Raw genomic sequence first — 16,318 nt, forward strand, 5'->3', positions numbered from 1 at the left:
AGTTGGCGGGGAGGGAGCGAGTGGGGATAAAAAAGGGAGGGGGGGAAGGGCTATGTCGAGGTGAAGGAGCAGCTGCACGTACGAACTCGCACATATATTCATAATTTAATGATTTTTAAATGAGTCAGTAAGAAGTTCAGGGTCCACGACAGTGAAGACGATGACTAGTAATAGAGGATGTGGAGGAGGGAAGCTCAGGTAAAAGTGAAAGGGAAGCCCAGTATACAGCACAGGAGAAGAGTGAAGCAGTGGTCTCTTCCAGCCCCCCGTTTCCCCCCCTCTGGCGCAGAACACGTGGTTTGATCCAGGCGGGTACAAGAAGGGGGGGGGGGAACAGTGAAGGAGAAGGGAGGCGTAGGTGGACGCATAGAAGTCTCAGTGGCTGATGCTTCGGTTAGAAGGAACGGATAAACTCGTAACTGCGCAGGCGCGGAGTGAGCGCGACCATTTGTTCCTCGCCGAAAGATAGGGAAATCTAAGCAGCAGTTTTGAATATTTAGTTATCGTATAAAGATATAGTTCCAGTTTTTCCTTTTAAATTCCTACAGATTGTTTCAAATATTCTTTATCTATAAAATATAGCCTATATAGGGGATTTTCCTACCAAATCTAGAAACCTCTTTGGAGCTTCTTCCCCCACCGCAGACACAATGGGAGCGTCCCCGCCTCCCCAGGCTCCCGGGAGGCGGTGGGGAGTCTTCCCCACCCCCCTAGTGCCGCGAGTTGGCGCTGCTTCTTCCCGGACTCCACTTGTCGGCCCCCTCTGCCGGGCGGTGCCGATTCCCCCTCCCGTCACCCCTCCCTCCTTTCCCTCCCTCCCTCTCTCCTTCCCTCCCTGCCCGCCTGTAGCGCCCCCGTGGCTGCCGCCACCACCACCACTACCACCGTCCCAGCACAGGCCATCCTCCGGCCCCTGCACGCTCCCAGCCAGCCGCGAAGGCGGCAGCGGCGGCTGCAGAAGCCCAGGATTTCGGAGACAGCAGCGGCGGCCGCGGCGGCGGCAACTGGGACTCCATGGCGTACAGTCAGGGAGGCGGCAAGAAGAAAGTCTGCTACTACTATGATGGTAAAAGAGGCCGACCCTCAGCGGGAAGGGGGGGCGCGCTACCGGGGCTCCAGGCCCCCCATCTCCTTCCCCCCACCTTGCACTCAACCTTGGCCTTCTCTCTGCCCCCGCTCCCCCGCGAGTATCCGAAATTGGGATGGTCATCCCCTCCTGCTGGGAGTGAGGGGTGGTCGTTTGTCTCCTTCCCCCACCCCTCGTCCCCGCCTCCGCCCCCGCTCCCGCTGAGTTTGCTGGCGGGAAAATGGGCATCTCTCCTTTTCCCCACCTCCCCAGCCATCCCCATCCTCCTCCCCAAAAGTCACCACCCCCCGGGGAGCCCGCCCAAGCGGCTTTGAGGTTGGGGTAATGGCGAACAAGGCCCGCCCTTCACTCCCACTTGCATGCGTGGGGAGGAGAGTTGGGGGGTGCGAGGAGTGCATCCTATCTCCACTGCCACCCCCGAAATAATAGTTGTGTGTCTAAATGGGAGATGTTCTCCTTTTACACAAAGCGGTGCATCCCCCTTGAGCCGAGCCCCGCCTTCTCTCTCCCCACACTCACTCCTCCCTTTCTCCCTCCTGCTCCCTCTCTTACCCACCTTCAATGCATCCACCGCAGGAGGTGGGAGAGTCTCCCCATATCACAGGGCCACGGCAAAATTACATCAAGCATTCGTATTAAGGAACGATCTTTTCCCCTTAGCCTTTGTCCATCCCTTTCACGGAACCCCACGTTGTCAGGGCCGGTGGGATAAAGAGGGTCCCTTCGGCTTCAATGCCACCGTTTGGGGGGCGACTGAAACAAGGGTTGTGAGCCAGAAATGTTGCCGACTTTGAGGCTTTCGGTGTAGTGGACATCAGAATTCAGCGGAAGGAGAGGTCTCTGGGGGACGGGTTTGGAAATCGGACTGGATGGGGCCTGGCCTCGGGGAAGCCGCTGTCTATCTCTCGTGCCAAGTTAGACGCGGTTGCCGCCCACTTCTTTGTTGCTCTTTGTTCTGCAAGGGGTGTTTGTATGTTGGGGGTGAAGGGGATTCGTTGTGCAGAACCCTTGGTTTCGAAGTTTGTCATTTCCCTTTTGGAACATTTTGTATAGGTAAAATTGGAACCCTGGGGAGGGGCGGTATTCAGCCGCGGTTCCTAAGTGCTGTGTGGATTGTATGAGGACTTCCAAGATCTGGGTAGCCTTTCCACTGGCGGTAGTGCAGCCCTTCCGCATCATTAGAAGCCCTTCAAAAATTGATGCGGCTGAAAACCGGCGGCCAACGTGGGGAAGAGCTCCACTAGCACCTCCTCCCCCGCAAGTGTAGTGGGGCTTGATAACGATTGGGCTGCCCCAGGGAACCCCGAAGTTTTCTCCTCAGCACACGAGGCATCAGAGTAGTGGAGTGGAGAAGGTGCGAATATTTGAAAGTTAGTAGAACGGATTATGATAGAGGGAAAAAATTAGACGTCTCCACCTAACATGCCTTTGAAAACTTGTAAGAAATAACTCATATAATATGAGTTATATAAATAAATAAGTTATATATATATGTTGTAAATAAAATAAGTTATATAAATAATAAATCTCAAATATAAAGTTTCCCTTTATAAGCAGCCTTTTTTTCTAAATTAATTATGTTATCTTTTAGAAGGGATCTTACAAATCATCTATCCTAACACAGAATTATAGTCATACCGAAAAATATATTGATAATTTGCCTTTGGATTTTTTAAAGCAATAGCTTAGCTATTAACATAATGCCATAGCTTTTAACATAATTTTTCTTATGCCTGTTCTGTGAACCAAAAAATGACCTTTTATCAAATGATGTAACATTTCGTGATGACTTTATGGCCATGAGAATAAAACAATAGTTTTGTCTTTGTTAGAAATACAGTCTAGAAGGCTTAATTATTTACTGTAGTTTAAAAGTTATTTATGGGGCATAAGGTGTCTTATCAAGATTTATATTTTGCTTTTTTATACATGTTTTGGGGTGCCATAAATTATTTTGGTTTCTTTAACCAAAATAGACTTTGATTATGTGTGTTAACAAGTGATTCTTTTTATTTAGACATAGTTTTAGAGCACTCTTTAAAATTGGTGTTGGAAGGGAAGGGCTGAAGGGATCAGGGAAACCTGATAACACAGAACACTTCAAACAGCTGTTAGTTGGTCTTGGCAGTGAATTGTGGGCTCTGAATGGAGTGAGCCAGCCTGTACATTTTCTTCTGGTCTTAGTAACATCAGTGGTATCCCAGGGAGAAACTTAGTCCTCTCTCTCTGTGTCGCTAAGGGTGTTTGTTATCTAATGTATCCCTCTTAGGAGAGTGTAAGGTCCTTGAGAGCTGGGACTGTCACTTTTAATTTTTATATCACCAGCCTGCGTGTAATAATGGTTTAAAATAAATATTAGAACTAAATTGACCCTACTAGAGTTCTGAAAATTGTGTGGTTATGGTGACTACTACACTATATCAAGGTATTTTGTTCTGGCAGGCCAGTGCTCCTAGATGAAATGATGGAGTAGAAACAATGAGAATGGGGAGAGAGGTTGATTTTGTCAGTATTTCTTTATTTTGGACTACTTTTGATTAGTTATATGACGATTCTAAGGACTGCCATCAAAGAAGGCAAGAAAATCAGTAGACGAGATGCTTTTTATGTGACACTGGTCTTTCCTCTCTTCTTCCCTACTCCCCACCTTACATTTTTTTCAGCCTTATCAAATTCTTCCAGGCATTTTAGACAGCCAGATCTGCCTACTCCCTGTACCAAAAGAAAGTCTTCTGCTTTTTTGCTTCTTCAATTAGTGGAAGAGCATCAACTCTTTTTTTTTTTTTCCTCTTTTACTATGAATTCTGTTTGAAAAGAATGGCACTCATATGACTTTCCCTAGAAGGGCTTTCCCCCTACCTACTCTGTCCTTAGCTATTTGTGTTTTGTAGTTCTGAAATGGATTTTTGTGAATCATACAGTTAATTGTTTTAACTAAACTTTGCCTTATTGTCTAACATGAAAAGCATAGCTTTGAATGCTCAAGTGTTTGAGTTGAATTGATTTACTTCTCATTTAATCTATGTTCTTAACTTGCATACTTTTAACTAACTTAATATAGGTAAATTATATATTACTTCCCTTTCTCTGCATTCTAGTTAAACTGGTCTACTTATTTACTGTCCCTCAAGACATTCCGTCATATCTTGTCTCCTTGCCTTTGTAAAGATTGATCCAGATTTTACTCCTTCCTCCCCTCAGACTTTTATAATCTCTAAGTTCTTTCAAAACTCAAGAGCCAGCTCCTATGTGAAATATTTCCTGATACCCCCATCCACCCATTACCTTGTATACATTTTGTATTTATTTATTTGTCCCTGTTGTTTCCACCAAACAGTAAAAGATTCTACCCAGTAAGAACTGATTCTATCTCTTTGACAGTGTTGCCAACATAGTAGGCACTTAATAAATGTTTAATATTTGACTGATTTCCTTTAAATTATTGTTGTTAGATAAGCATTTACTGCAATGCTTTTTAAATTTTATCTTTGAAAAGGAGTTGGGTCCCTTTTGTATTTTTGTGCCTTTGTTAGCTAACATTTGGCCTATGATATCTTTGATTTTGATAACTTTATTGTATTTTTAATCATTAGCATTCCTTCATAGTCTTAATCCCTCTCCTATAAATAGCACTGAGATCTGTGTAATAAATATAAATGTTTTGTGTACCTTCAACAGTCTTACAGTTAGGATAATATGTAAGAAAGAATTTTTACCAAATTTCAAAGACTACAGGTAATTGAAATTTGGGCCCCTTAGAAGGAACCTTAAATTTTGCTTAAGCTAGTAAACATTTAAGTGCCTTCTCTGTGCCAGGCCATTCTCCTCTTGAAAATGTCTTTTCTTCACTTTTTTTATGACCTTTTGTTTTCATCCTTCATTTTAAAACTCAGAAGGACAAAATATTAGGAAGAGGAGAAAGAAAAATAACTGAAGGTACACACAGACATAAAAATGCCAATCTTAGTCATACGTTTCATTAACTCAGCAAACTATGTACAAGACTAACATTCTAAGAGCTATTTTCAATAACAATATGATCAGGAACTCATCAGGAAGAAAAAATAGAAGAAGTTTAGATAATTCGCCAACCAAATAAGCAGCATTTATCAAATTAATTTGGCCATAATTCAGACTTCCGAATTTGAGGTCTGTTAATGGTACCACGAATATCATCTCAATCTTTGAGTTTGGAATACCTCTTGAGCAAAGGCCAATTGATTAAATTTAGTGACAAAAAAGGCATAGAACATTGTAAAATGAATGTTTTGCATGTACATAATTTGAGGCAAAATAATCTGGATTTTGAGTCAAAATATTTATGATTAAATTCTGACCTTGCTCCTTATTAGCTGTGTGACCTTTATTCTGTAATTCAGTTTCTTCATCTGTTAAATGAGGTTGATCTGAGTTCCCTTCTAGCTCTGAGTCTACGAAATTTCATATTTTAGAGGGAGTAATGTAGCTATTATCATTTTTCCACCTAAAATCCTTATTGACATCATGTGGAATGAGTCTTTAGAATAGTTGGGAAAATATTTATCTAAAGATAATAAGCAATTTAGCAAGAATTTGAGATAAAGAAAAACAAAGAAATTCTGGGGTGGGGGGAAGAAGCTCCTTATAGTTTGTTAATATATAGGTGTAGATATAACATATATATATATATATGGAAAGAGAGGATGGAATGCATGTTCCTATTGATGTACTAGTTAAATTTTAAAACTGCTCTTTAGTCTTTGGGGACATCCTGTATAAGAACTAAAGACTATAGATGACATAGTTTGCTATATCTGAAATTATATTTACTGTGAGAGTTAAAACTTTTTTCAGTTGGTATAAAGTTTTTATTTTTATCATTTTTCTCTGACATTATTATTTAAATGTTTTACCTCATGGGGCATATCCTCTTTATAAGCCAGTCAGAGAAATGAGTACTTAATTTTGTTCATACAAAGTATTTATACTAAAAAAGTACATTATTGTTAAAAAAAAAAAAAAAAAATTCTCCTTTCCACTGCCCCTTTCAATAGAAGAGTAAAATAAACAAAAAATGTCCTTATAATAAATAAGCATAGTACCAATTCCCATACAGTTTATATGGCCCAAAATGATTGGATCTATCTATATTTTATGTTTATCACTTTTGTGAGGAAGAGGAATAGGTGATTCATTTTAATATTCTGGTTATCATTTACATTAATAAAAGTTTTCAGTTTTAAATTCTTTTGAAGATTGTTTTTCAATAATGTTGTCATTTTATAAATTATTCTCCTAATTCTTTTGAGTTCTTTCTGTATTGGATCATAGAGATCTTTCCATTTTACTTTGAAACTGTCAGTTTCATCATTTTAGTACAATTGTATTCTAGTACATTTACATACCACAGTTTGTTTATCTCTTCTTCTATTGGTTTTCCAATTTTTTTGTCTCTACAAAAAAACTGCTATGAATATTTTTATATCAATTCTTTGATCTGATCTTCTTCAGGTAAAAGTCTAGTAGTGGCATAGTTGGGTCAAAGTTATGCATAGTTGAGTAAATTTTTGGACATAGTTACAAAGATTACTTTCCAAAATGTCTGAACCAATACCCAGATCCACCAGGAGAGCAGTAATGCCCTTAATTTCCTACAGTCCCTCCAATATTTATCATTTTCCTCTTTTGTCATCTTCAACAATCTGATGGGTTTGAGACAGAAACTTCAGAATCATTTTAATTTATTCAGTAATTATTTAGATCGATAATTCAGGGAGAATGGCTCTTAATCTTATACATTTTAATAAGTTCTTTCTATATTTTGGAAATGAGATATCACACAAACTCAGTTCAATGATTTTTTCCTTTCTAATTATAATTACATTAGATTTGTTTACATTAAAAACTTTCATATTTTATGTAATCAGAATTGTTCATTTTAATTTCTGTGATCCTTTTTTCTCTATTTCTTGTCATGATCTCTTCCTCTCTCCATACATCTGAAAGGTTATGTATTTCTTCCTCTTATTTGCTTATTTTGTTACTTTTTATGTCTAAAACACTTTTACATTTGGAGTTTACCTTGATATGTGGTATGAGTGTTGATATATATCCAATTTGTACCAAATACTTTTCTAGGTTTCCCAATAGGTTTGGTCAAAACTAAGTCCATATCCCTGAACAGACAATTCTCAGATGATGAAATTGAAACTATTTCCACTCATATGAAAGAGTGTTCTAAATCACTACTGATCAGAGAAATGCAAATTAAGACAACTCTGAGATACCACTACACACCTGTCAGATTGGCTAAGATGACAGGAACAAATAATGATGAATGTTGGAGGGGATGTGGGGAAACTGGGACACTGATACATTGTTGGTGGAGTTGTGAAAGAATCCAGCCATTCTGGAGAGCAATTTGGAACTATGCCCAAAAAGTTATCAAACTGTGCATACCCTTTGATTCAGCATTGCTGCTATTGGGCTTATATCCCAAAGAAATACTAAAGAGTGGAAAGGGACCTGTATGTGCCAAAATATTTGTGGCAGCTCTTTTTGTTGTAGCTAGAAACTGGAAGTTGAATGGATGTCCATCAATTGGAGAATGGTTGGGTAAATTGTGGTATATGAAGGTTATGGAATATTATTGCTCTGTAAGAAATGACCAGCAGGAGGAATACAGAGAGGCTTGGAGAGACTTACATCAACTGTTGCTGAGTGAAATGAGCAGAACCAGAAGATCACTATACACTTCAACAACAATACTGTATGAGGATGTATTCTGATGAAAGTAGAAATCTTCAACATAAAGAAGATCCAACTCACTTCCAGTTGATCAATGATGGACAGAAATAACTACACCCAGAGAAGGAACACTGGGAAGCAAATGTAAATTGTTAGCACTACTGTCAATCTACCCAGGTTACTTATACCTTTGGAAGCTAATAATTAATGTGCAACAAGAAAATGGCATTTACACACATATATTGTATCTAGGTTATATTGTAACACATGTAAAATGTATGGGATTACCTGCCATGGGGGGGAGGGAGTGGAGGGAGGGAGGGGATAATTTGGAAAAATGAATTTAAAAAAAAAAAAAAAAAACCTAAGTCCATATCCCAACAATTAGTATCTTTGAGTTTATTGAACAGTTATTGTATTCTGTTTCTTTGTGTTGTATACCTAATTTGTTCCACTGATTTTCTTATTTTTAACTAGTACCTAATTGAGTAATTTTTTGTAGTAATTCTGATACTAATAACCCCCCCCTTCTTTCCCACTTTTATTTTTCATTATTGCCCTTGTAATTCTTGATCTTTTTGTTATTCCATAAAGATTTCACCATTTTTTTCTACTTCACTGAAGTATTTTTTTCCTACATTGGTAATTTGAAATAAATTAATTTTAAGTATTGTTGCCACTTTTATTAAATTGAACCTACTTATGAATAATTGATCCAAATTATGTAGGTCTTTCTTTATTTGGACAAAGAAGATATATTACCAAATCTTTTATATAAGAGTACCTACCTTTGACTTGATACAGACAATGATTTTTTGTTGAGAAACATAACCTGTATTGGGAATGAATATAGTATGAAGCAGTTACTGAACAGTCTAGTACAGGATAGTGTTCTATCCAAAACTCGTTCTTTTCTTGTATTCTACTTCTCTTGTCAAGCTCATCAACTCCTGTGGATTCAATGTTTTTCTCTGTAGATGATCCGTAGATCTCTTTATCCAACTCTAATCTTTCTCTTGACCTCCATTTGTACAACACCAATTGCACATCTCCAGCTGAATATCTCATAGACATCTTAAACTCTTTCTCCCTAAACTCTATTCTTCCTTCGTATTTTACATATTATCATCGAGGTTGCACCACCAGTCACACAGGCTCAAAATCTAGATATCATCCTTGGTTCCTTACTGTCACCTTATCTTTATGTCTTTCTCTGTCTGTGTCTCATTGTCTCTGTTTCTGATTGGCTGTCTCTTTTTATGTCTATCTCACACCCATGCTCATGTGCATGCGTGAATACACACACACATAGACACACATATATCTAGTCTGTTGCTAAATATATTGGTTCTATCTTCCCACTGTTTGTCATCTATGTCTTTTTCTCTTTGATACTGCCACCATCCTAATGCAGGCTCTCATCATCTCATATTTGGACAATTGTGTTAGCTTTCTTCCTGCCTCAGGTTTCTCTCTGCTGTATTTTATTCTCTAATCAGCTAAAAAAGTGATTTTAGTAAAATGCATCTGACCATGTCACTTCTAATTTATCTTGTGTATGTGTGTATGTAATTTGTGTGTTGTTTGTTTGTTGTGTGTTTGTATGTTATTTTCCTTTTAGATTGTGAACTCCTTGAAACCAGGTATTATTTTTGCTTTTCTTTGTATGTCAGGTATTTAAACGTAGTTGCTTAATAAATACTTGTTGCTGATATATGTGTTTAATAAATACTTGTTTACTTGATTTCATTTAGGCTCCTGTGATTATATAAAGCTTCTAAATCCTTGGTAAAACAGTTGCTGTGATTAAATTTATTTATGATAGATTTTTTTGTTACTTCCAAGAAGATCCAGGAGGAATTCTACAAGTTTTGTTATATCACTAATGTAAATCATAACTTTCTACACCTAAGGGAGTAGAGTGGGGGGGAATCTTTATGAGTTGCTGTGATTAAAACAGCTGGTGACCAGCTATCTGGTGATGACTGAACTAGGTGCATACTTGGCAATTGCTGTCTTAGACCTAGGAATGAACAGATATTATAATGACTTTAAAGAATCCAGGATCACTTGTATTCCACTGTGGGACATCTGGGAAAACTTTAGTGGAAAAGAATTCATTGATTTAGAATCCAATTAAATCAGTTAAATAATTTCAAACACATTTAGGCATGGTATAGAAGCTAAATAGTAGAAAAGGCAAATTGATTTTCTGAACACTCAGAAATTGAATTCTTTTGTTTAACTTAAAAATTGAAGTTTTCTCTAGAGAGCAGAACCGGACCAGTATGTGGAAGTTGCCAAAAGGCATTTTTAGTAACATCATGTAAGGAGAATTTTTCTAAAAATGATTAGTTAGATATATGGACTGACAGTCTTCTAACAGAGACTGAACAATCAAACATTTGTTGGAAGTTTTATAGAGAGGAGTCTTATTCAGGTACTGGCTTGACTATATAGTCACTGAAGTCTCCTCCAACTGATAAATGCTAAATATTTTGTATTTTTGATAGTTTTTTACATTCTTTCTTAGCAATTAAAGATGTCTGAATATGGAGAAAAATTTTAAGCACAGTGGATTGCAACCTTGTAACTGAATATGGAGATCATAAAATTATGATTTATAATCAGATGTTTGATGTGTATACCTATTTTTTATATTTATATACTTGGGGTCACATAAAAATTCCTTGGGCAAAAAGGGATGGCAAATAGAAAAAAATGAAAGAAGTTCTACTCTAGAACATCATTTGTCAGAAGTCTTGTTTAATAATAATAATAGCTTTATTTTTCAAAATACATACAGAGATAGTTTTCAACATTCACCCTTGCAAAACCTTGTGTTCCAAATTTTTCTTCCTCCCTCCCCATCTCTCCACTCCCCTTAACAGCAAGTAATCTAGTATAGGTTAAATATGTCCAATTCTTCTAAACATATTTATTTCCACATTTATCATGCTGCAAAAGAAAAATCAGATTCAAAGTGAGGATTGGAAATGAGAGGGCGAAAAAAATGAGCCAACAAACAACCACAAACACACACAAAAAGGTGAAAATGCTATGTTGTGATCCATTCTCAGTTCTCACAGTCCTCTCGCTGGAAGCGGTTGACTCTTTTAACATAACAAGTCTATTGGAATTGCCTTGAATCACCTCTTTATTGAAAAGAGCCAAGTCTGTTACAGTTGATCATTACATAATCTTGCTGCTGTGTACAGTGTTCTCTTGGTTTTACTCACTTCACTTATCATCAGTTCATATAAGCCTTTTCAGGCTTTTCTGATATCCTACTTATCATTTCTCATAGAAGAATAATATTCCATAACTTGTTCAGCCAGTGGGCATCTATTCAGTTTCCAGTTCCTTGTCACTACAAAAAGGTCTGTTAAAAACATTTTTACATGTGTAGGTTTTTTCCCCTTTTTAATGAACTCTTTGGGATACAAACTCAGTAGAAACTCTACTGGATCAAAGAGTATGAACAGTTTGATAGCTCTTTGGGCATAGTTCCCTCACCAGAATGGTTGGATCAGTTCCCAACTCCACAAACACTAATATAGTGTTTGATGTGTTATTGTCTTTCTTCTGTGAGTTGGATTAGGTGAGCTCCAATGTCCTGTCTAACTGATAGCTTATGGTTATAGTTCTTTCACAATGCTAATTTTGGGGAAATTTTTTTTTCTATTACTTGAGTTCTTATTTCCTAACTTATTATTTGGGGGAAGGGGAAGAAGGGACTGTCAAAATGTAAAGTTAATCTAGCAAAGTTGCAGAATTTTGAGATCTCTTTGTTTCCTCTCTGCTCACAATTAACCACTTCTCTCTTCTCCTCAAAAAGCAACCTAAGTAGCCATGCAATTGAAGGGAAGAAAAATGGCTTTTGAAAGATTAAGAACAATATAGTCTTTTCTACTTATTCCTTTTGCAGCTTTAACCTTTAGGATGTTTTAGAAAATTTTAAGTGGGAGGTGGCAGATTCTTGAAGGAATCCTTCTATAATTTGATCACAAATATTTTAGTGATTTTTCTTTTAGTGAAACATTAAGTTCTTTATCCACTGTATTGCATAGTTCCTTGTACTTATGTATTTGCATTATAAATATTTTTGAATAAAGAATTAAGGAAATTTCCTCAAATAACTGTTTGTAGATATTTTATTATTGTATATTTCAGCTATCATGGATCTTTGGTGTTAATAGTAGAGTTAAGAAAATGTAAAAATATATGAAATTACTGATTTGTAATCATACAATTTCAAAACTGTTTATTTGCCTTTCATTTCAAAGTAGACTATTGACCACAGGTGATATATTAACTTGTGAGTGAATTGGATTTAAGTGAAGCAAAGTTGTGCAAATTAGTCAGCCTATCTTCTTCCTGAGTCATCCAAGTCCAATGGCAGGACAAAAGTCAGTATGATTAGGGGTGGCTCCTTGAATGGAACTTTAAACATCATTTATCAATGAGCATTGGAAGTTCTTTAATCATTTTCTAAAAGTTCACATTTGGAATCAGTTGTTAGGGGATTGGCTCCAACTTGTTGCTCTCTGACAATTTTGTAGATACATTGTTTAGTAGCATCCAACTATATCTTCTTTGTTTATAGGATGAAGTTACTGTTTGATTGAACTGACATTTTATTTGCCTTTGTAAATACTACACAATTACAACACAATTATAACACATTTCTAGATAATTTATGAATTGTGGCTAATAGAGATCAATAATTATTATTACACTTTTATTTTCATAGAAGATAATTTTGCTTTCATAACAGTGACCTATAGGTTTGCTGGTCCTTGGTGATGGAACCTGGAAAATAGAGGTTGCTAACCTTTAATTTAAATATTCCCTAAATGCCTTTTTTATTAATTTGCAGAAGAGAGTTTCAAAGCTAGAAAAAGAGGGGGGAAAAACAATAATAATAGATCGAAGATGTTCTGTTTCAAAATTTAGCTGAAGTTAGAAGTTTCAACTATGAATGCTTTATCAAATAATGTGTTAATGTCTTTACAAACCTTAAGGTGCTAAATAAATGTTAATTATTACTTTTGGAAATATAACTGCATTTTAAAAAATGGACAGTTGTTTTGAAATGATTTTTTAATGACTATGGCACAGAAACAAAGTATATTTATTCCCAGAATTTTCATGAAATATTTTATAACTAAGACATTTAGAAAAGCTGCTCTATGCTGAAAATGGATAGTTGACTTTATTAAGAAGCATTCAATAGCTTATAATACAAGAGAATTACATATACTATTGTATCAGAAAGCTTCAACCCATTGAGAATACTTCAACATATAACAAAATCATGGTTATTTGCATACTTTATTCCTTTTACATTAAGAAATAACCTTTCATCCATTTACTTAATAATTTCAAAGAAATAGATAACCCAGACACACCATTAAAAATGAGGAAGACTTTAAAACTACTTTCTATGAAATGTACAGGCAGCATGACAGTGGATAGAGAAAAGTGTTAAAATCAGAAAACCTGAATCTAAGTCCTACTTACAAAAATTGAGACAAATTGCAGAGACATGATCTGAGCAGTTCACCTAAAGTCTCTGCTGAGCCTACATGATGCAAAATGGTTATTGATCTGCATTGATAGGGGTTTTTTTTTTCTTGTACCAGGAGTTCCTCCAAACCAATGAAAATATGAGTTCTAATCAAAAGAAGGGGGGATACACACACACACACACACACACACACACACACACAAATACATACACCAGAAAGCTTCATGGAATGTTAAATTCTCACCGAATTGGAAAAATTAAATGAACTTGAAGCATCAGACATTTTTGAATAACTTGAATTTGTAAAATGTAATATGATAGATAAAAATGACTTTGAAAACAGTGGGGGGTTTGGTTTAAGATTTCTAACATCATCTAAAATGTGTAAAACTTATTTAATCTTAAATATTTATCACTAAATTGAATATTTAGAAATATATATTTAAATTTTTAAATTTATTTTTTATTTTTAACATTTAAAAATTTTTTTAGTACAAAATTTTCTCAAGGAAGAATTTCTTTGCTGTTCACTGAGAAGATAGCTAATAAGATTCCCATTACACATGTGAAATCATGCAAAACATTCCCATATTAATCAAGTGACATCCCCCATCCCCCAAAAGCAAGAATTGAGAAAAAAAAAGTTATATTTAAATATCTCCTCATCAGTTCTCTCACTTTTCTCCTCTCTCTCTCTCTCTCTCTCTCTCTCTCTCTCTCTCTCTCTCTCTCTCTCTCTCTCTCTCTCTCTCTTCTCTCGAAGTAGTTAGTAATTTTCATCATGAGTCCTTCTAGATTGTCTTGGATCATCATATTAATCACAGTAGCATCATACAGTTAAGTAGTGTAATGGATAGAGTCTGGGTCTACAGTCAAAAAGATCTGCCTTCAAATCCAGTCTCAGACACTTAATACCTCTGTGACTTTGGGCAAGTCACTTAATCCTAAATTTCCTTCAACTGTAGATGAGTTGGAGAAGGAAATGGCAGACCACTACAATATCTTTTCCAAGAAAACCTCAAATAGGGTCATGAAAATTTGGGCATGACTAAACAACAAATCTTTCACAGTTAATCATCATTACAATATTGCTGTTACTGGGTACAATGATTTTGTGGTTCTACTCACTTATGTTGATGTAGGTCTTTACAAGTTTTTCTGTACCATCCCTCTGATCATTTCTTATATCCTATAGTTTCCAATAACAAAGATAGGCCACAAATTTTTAAGCCATTTTCTTAATAATAGACATCTTAATTTCCAATTATTTTGCCTCTGCAAAAAAGAGCTGCTATAATATTTTTGTACATTTAGATTGTTTTTATTGGATTTCTTTGGGATATAGACTTCATATAAGATAACTTTTTAAAAAGTTTTGTGAATTGGTCTCATCAAGCAAATACATGAATGTACCTGTTTTGTTTTCTGGTTCCTAGGTGTTCATTTACTTGTCTAAGAAATGGACATTAAACAGTGTACTTCCTTAATAATCAATTATAACTTTCAGGACTATATATGAAGCTGTGTTCATCATAAATCCTGTCAAATGGTGGTATGTCATTGTGTTGATCAGAATTATTGAAATCTTTTACTGTCGACTGTTTACAATATTGCTGCTACTATATAGATTGTTGGTTCTTCTAATTTCACTTTGCATAAGTTCCTCTAGGTCTTCCCAGATTTTTCTGACTTTAATTCCCTTTATCATTTTTTAAAGCACAAGTAGTATTTTATAACATTCATATATCATATAACTTGTTCAGCCATTCCCCAATTAATGGGCATTACTTTAGTTTCTAATTCTTTGTCATCACAAAAAGAGCTGCTATAAGTATATTTTTTAGTAAGTATGAAAAACATGAATTTTTTTCATCTTTTGGGGGAGATGAAAGACCAGGAATCTCTTTTGGTTATAGCCCTAGTTACCAGTATGTCTACATCCAAAGTTATACACTATTTAATAGCCTCTTGGACATAGTTCCATATTGCTTTTTTAAATGATTGGACTATTTCACAGTTTCACCAACAGGGCATCCCCCTTCAGCATTTGCCATTTTATTTTTTTGTCATCTTAGCCAATGTGGTGGTTGTGAGATGGTACTTAAGTAATTTAAATTTGCATTTATTTATGATTTTTTTATTATCAGTTGATAACTTCCTCTGAAAACTATCTATTCATATCTTTTGTCCATTTATCATTTGAAGAATGTCTTATAAATTTGACCCATTTCCCTATATAATTTAGAAATGAGACCTTTATCAGAAAAACTTGAATCCACATCCCCACCCTGTTTTCTTGCTTTTATCATTTTAGCTGCTTAGGGGTGTTTTGTGCAAAAATTTTTAAATTTCTTATTAATCAAGATTTTAAATTTTGTCTTCCTTGAATCTCATTATCCCTTGTTTGATCATAAACCCTTCCCGCATTCATTGGTTTGATAGGTAAATTTTTTTTTTGCTCTACTGATTTGCTTATGATACTATTCTTTATGTCTAAATCATATACTCATTTTGAACTCTTCTTGATATAAAATTTGATGTATTGGTCATTGCTTCATTTTTACTAATCTGCTTTATAGTTTTCTTTACAGTCTCTTTGCCAGTTAGTGATTTCTTGCTCCAATAACTGGGATCTTTGGGTTTATCAACACTAAATTACTATGTTCATTTGCTTCTGTATCTGGTATGCCTAATCTGTTTCATTGATCAGCCTCTTTTTTATTCAGTAGCAAATTGTTTTCATAACAACAACTTTGTAATTAAAATTTTAATTTTGGTATTACAAGGCCACCCTTCCAGTTGTTGGTTTTTTAATTAATTCTTTTTATATTCTTGATCTTTTGTTTCTCTGTGTGAATTTTATTATTTTTTCTTCTAACTCTATAAAGTAATTCTTTGGTAGTTTAATTGGTGTGGCATTTGATAAGCAGGTTAGGTATTATTGTCATATTTTTTATAGTGGCTCAATCTATTTA

At 35.8% G+C, this 16,318-nt stretch overlaps 1 protein-coding gene across 1 annotated transcript in view; it reads left to right on the forward strand.

Moving 5' to 3' along the window:
* The first annotated feature begins 715 nt into the window (after window positions 1-715).
* Window positions 716-16,318, forward strand: part of HDAC2 (histone deacetylase 2) — a 52,943-nt gene continuing 37,340 nt past the window's right edge. Inside the window, exon 1 of the mRNA XM_074310057.1 lies at window positions 716-1,066. Within this exon, the coding sequence (XP_074166158.1) occupies window positions 1,015-1,066 (52 nt within the window). The 5' untranslated portion in view covers window positions 716-1,014. The remainder of the gene's footprint in view (window positions 1,067-16,318) is intronic.

Source organism: Sminthopsis crassicaudata, chromosome 4 (assembly GCF_048593235.1).
Source record: "Sminthopsis crassicaudata isolate SCR6 chromosome 4, ASM4859323v1, whole genome shotgun sequence".
NCBI classification, from domain to species: Eukaryota; Metazoa; Chordata; class Mammalia; order Dasyuromorphia; family Dasyuridae; genus Sminthopsis; species Sminthopsis crassicaudata.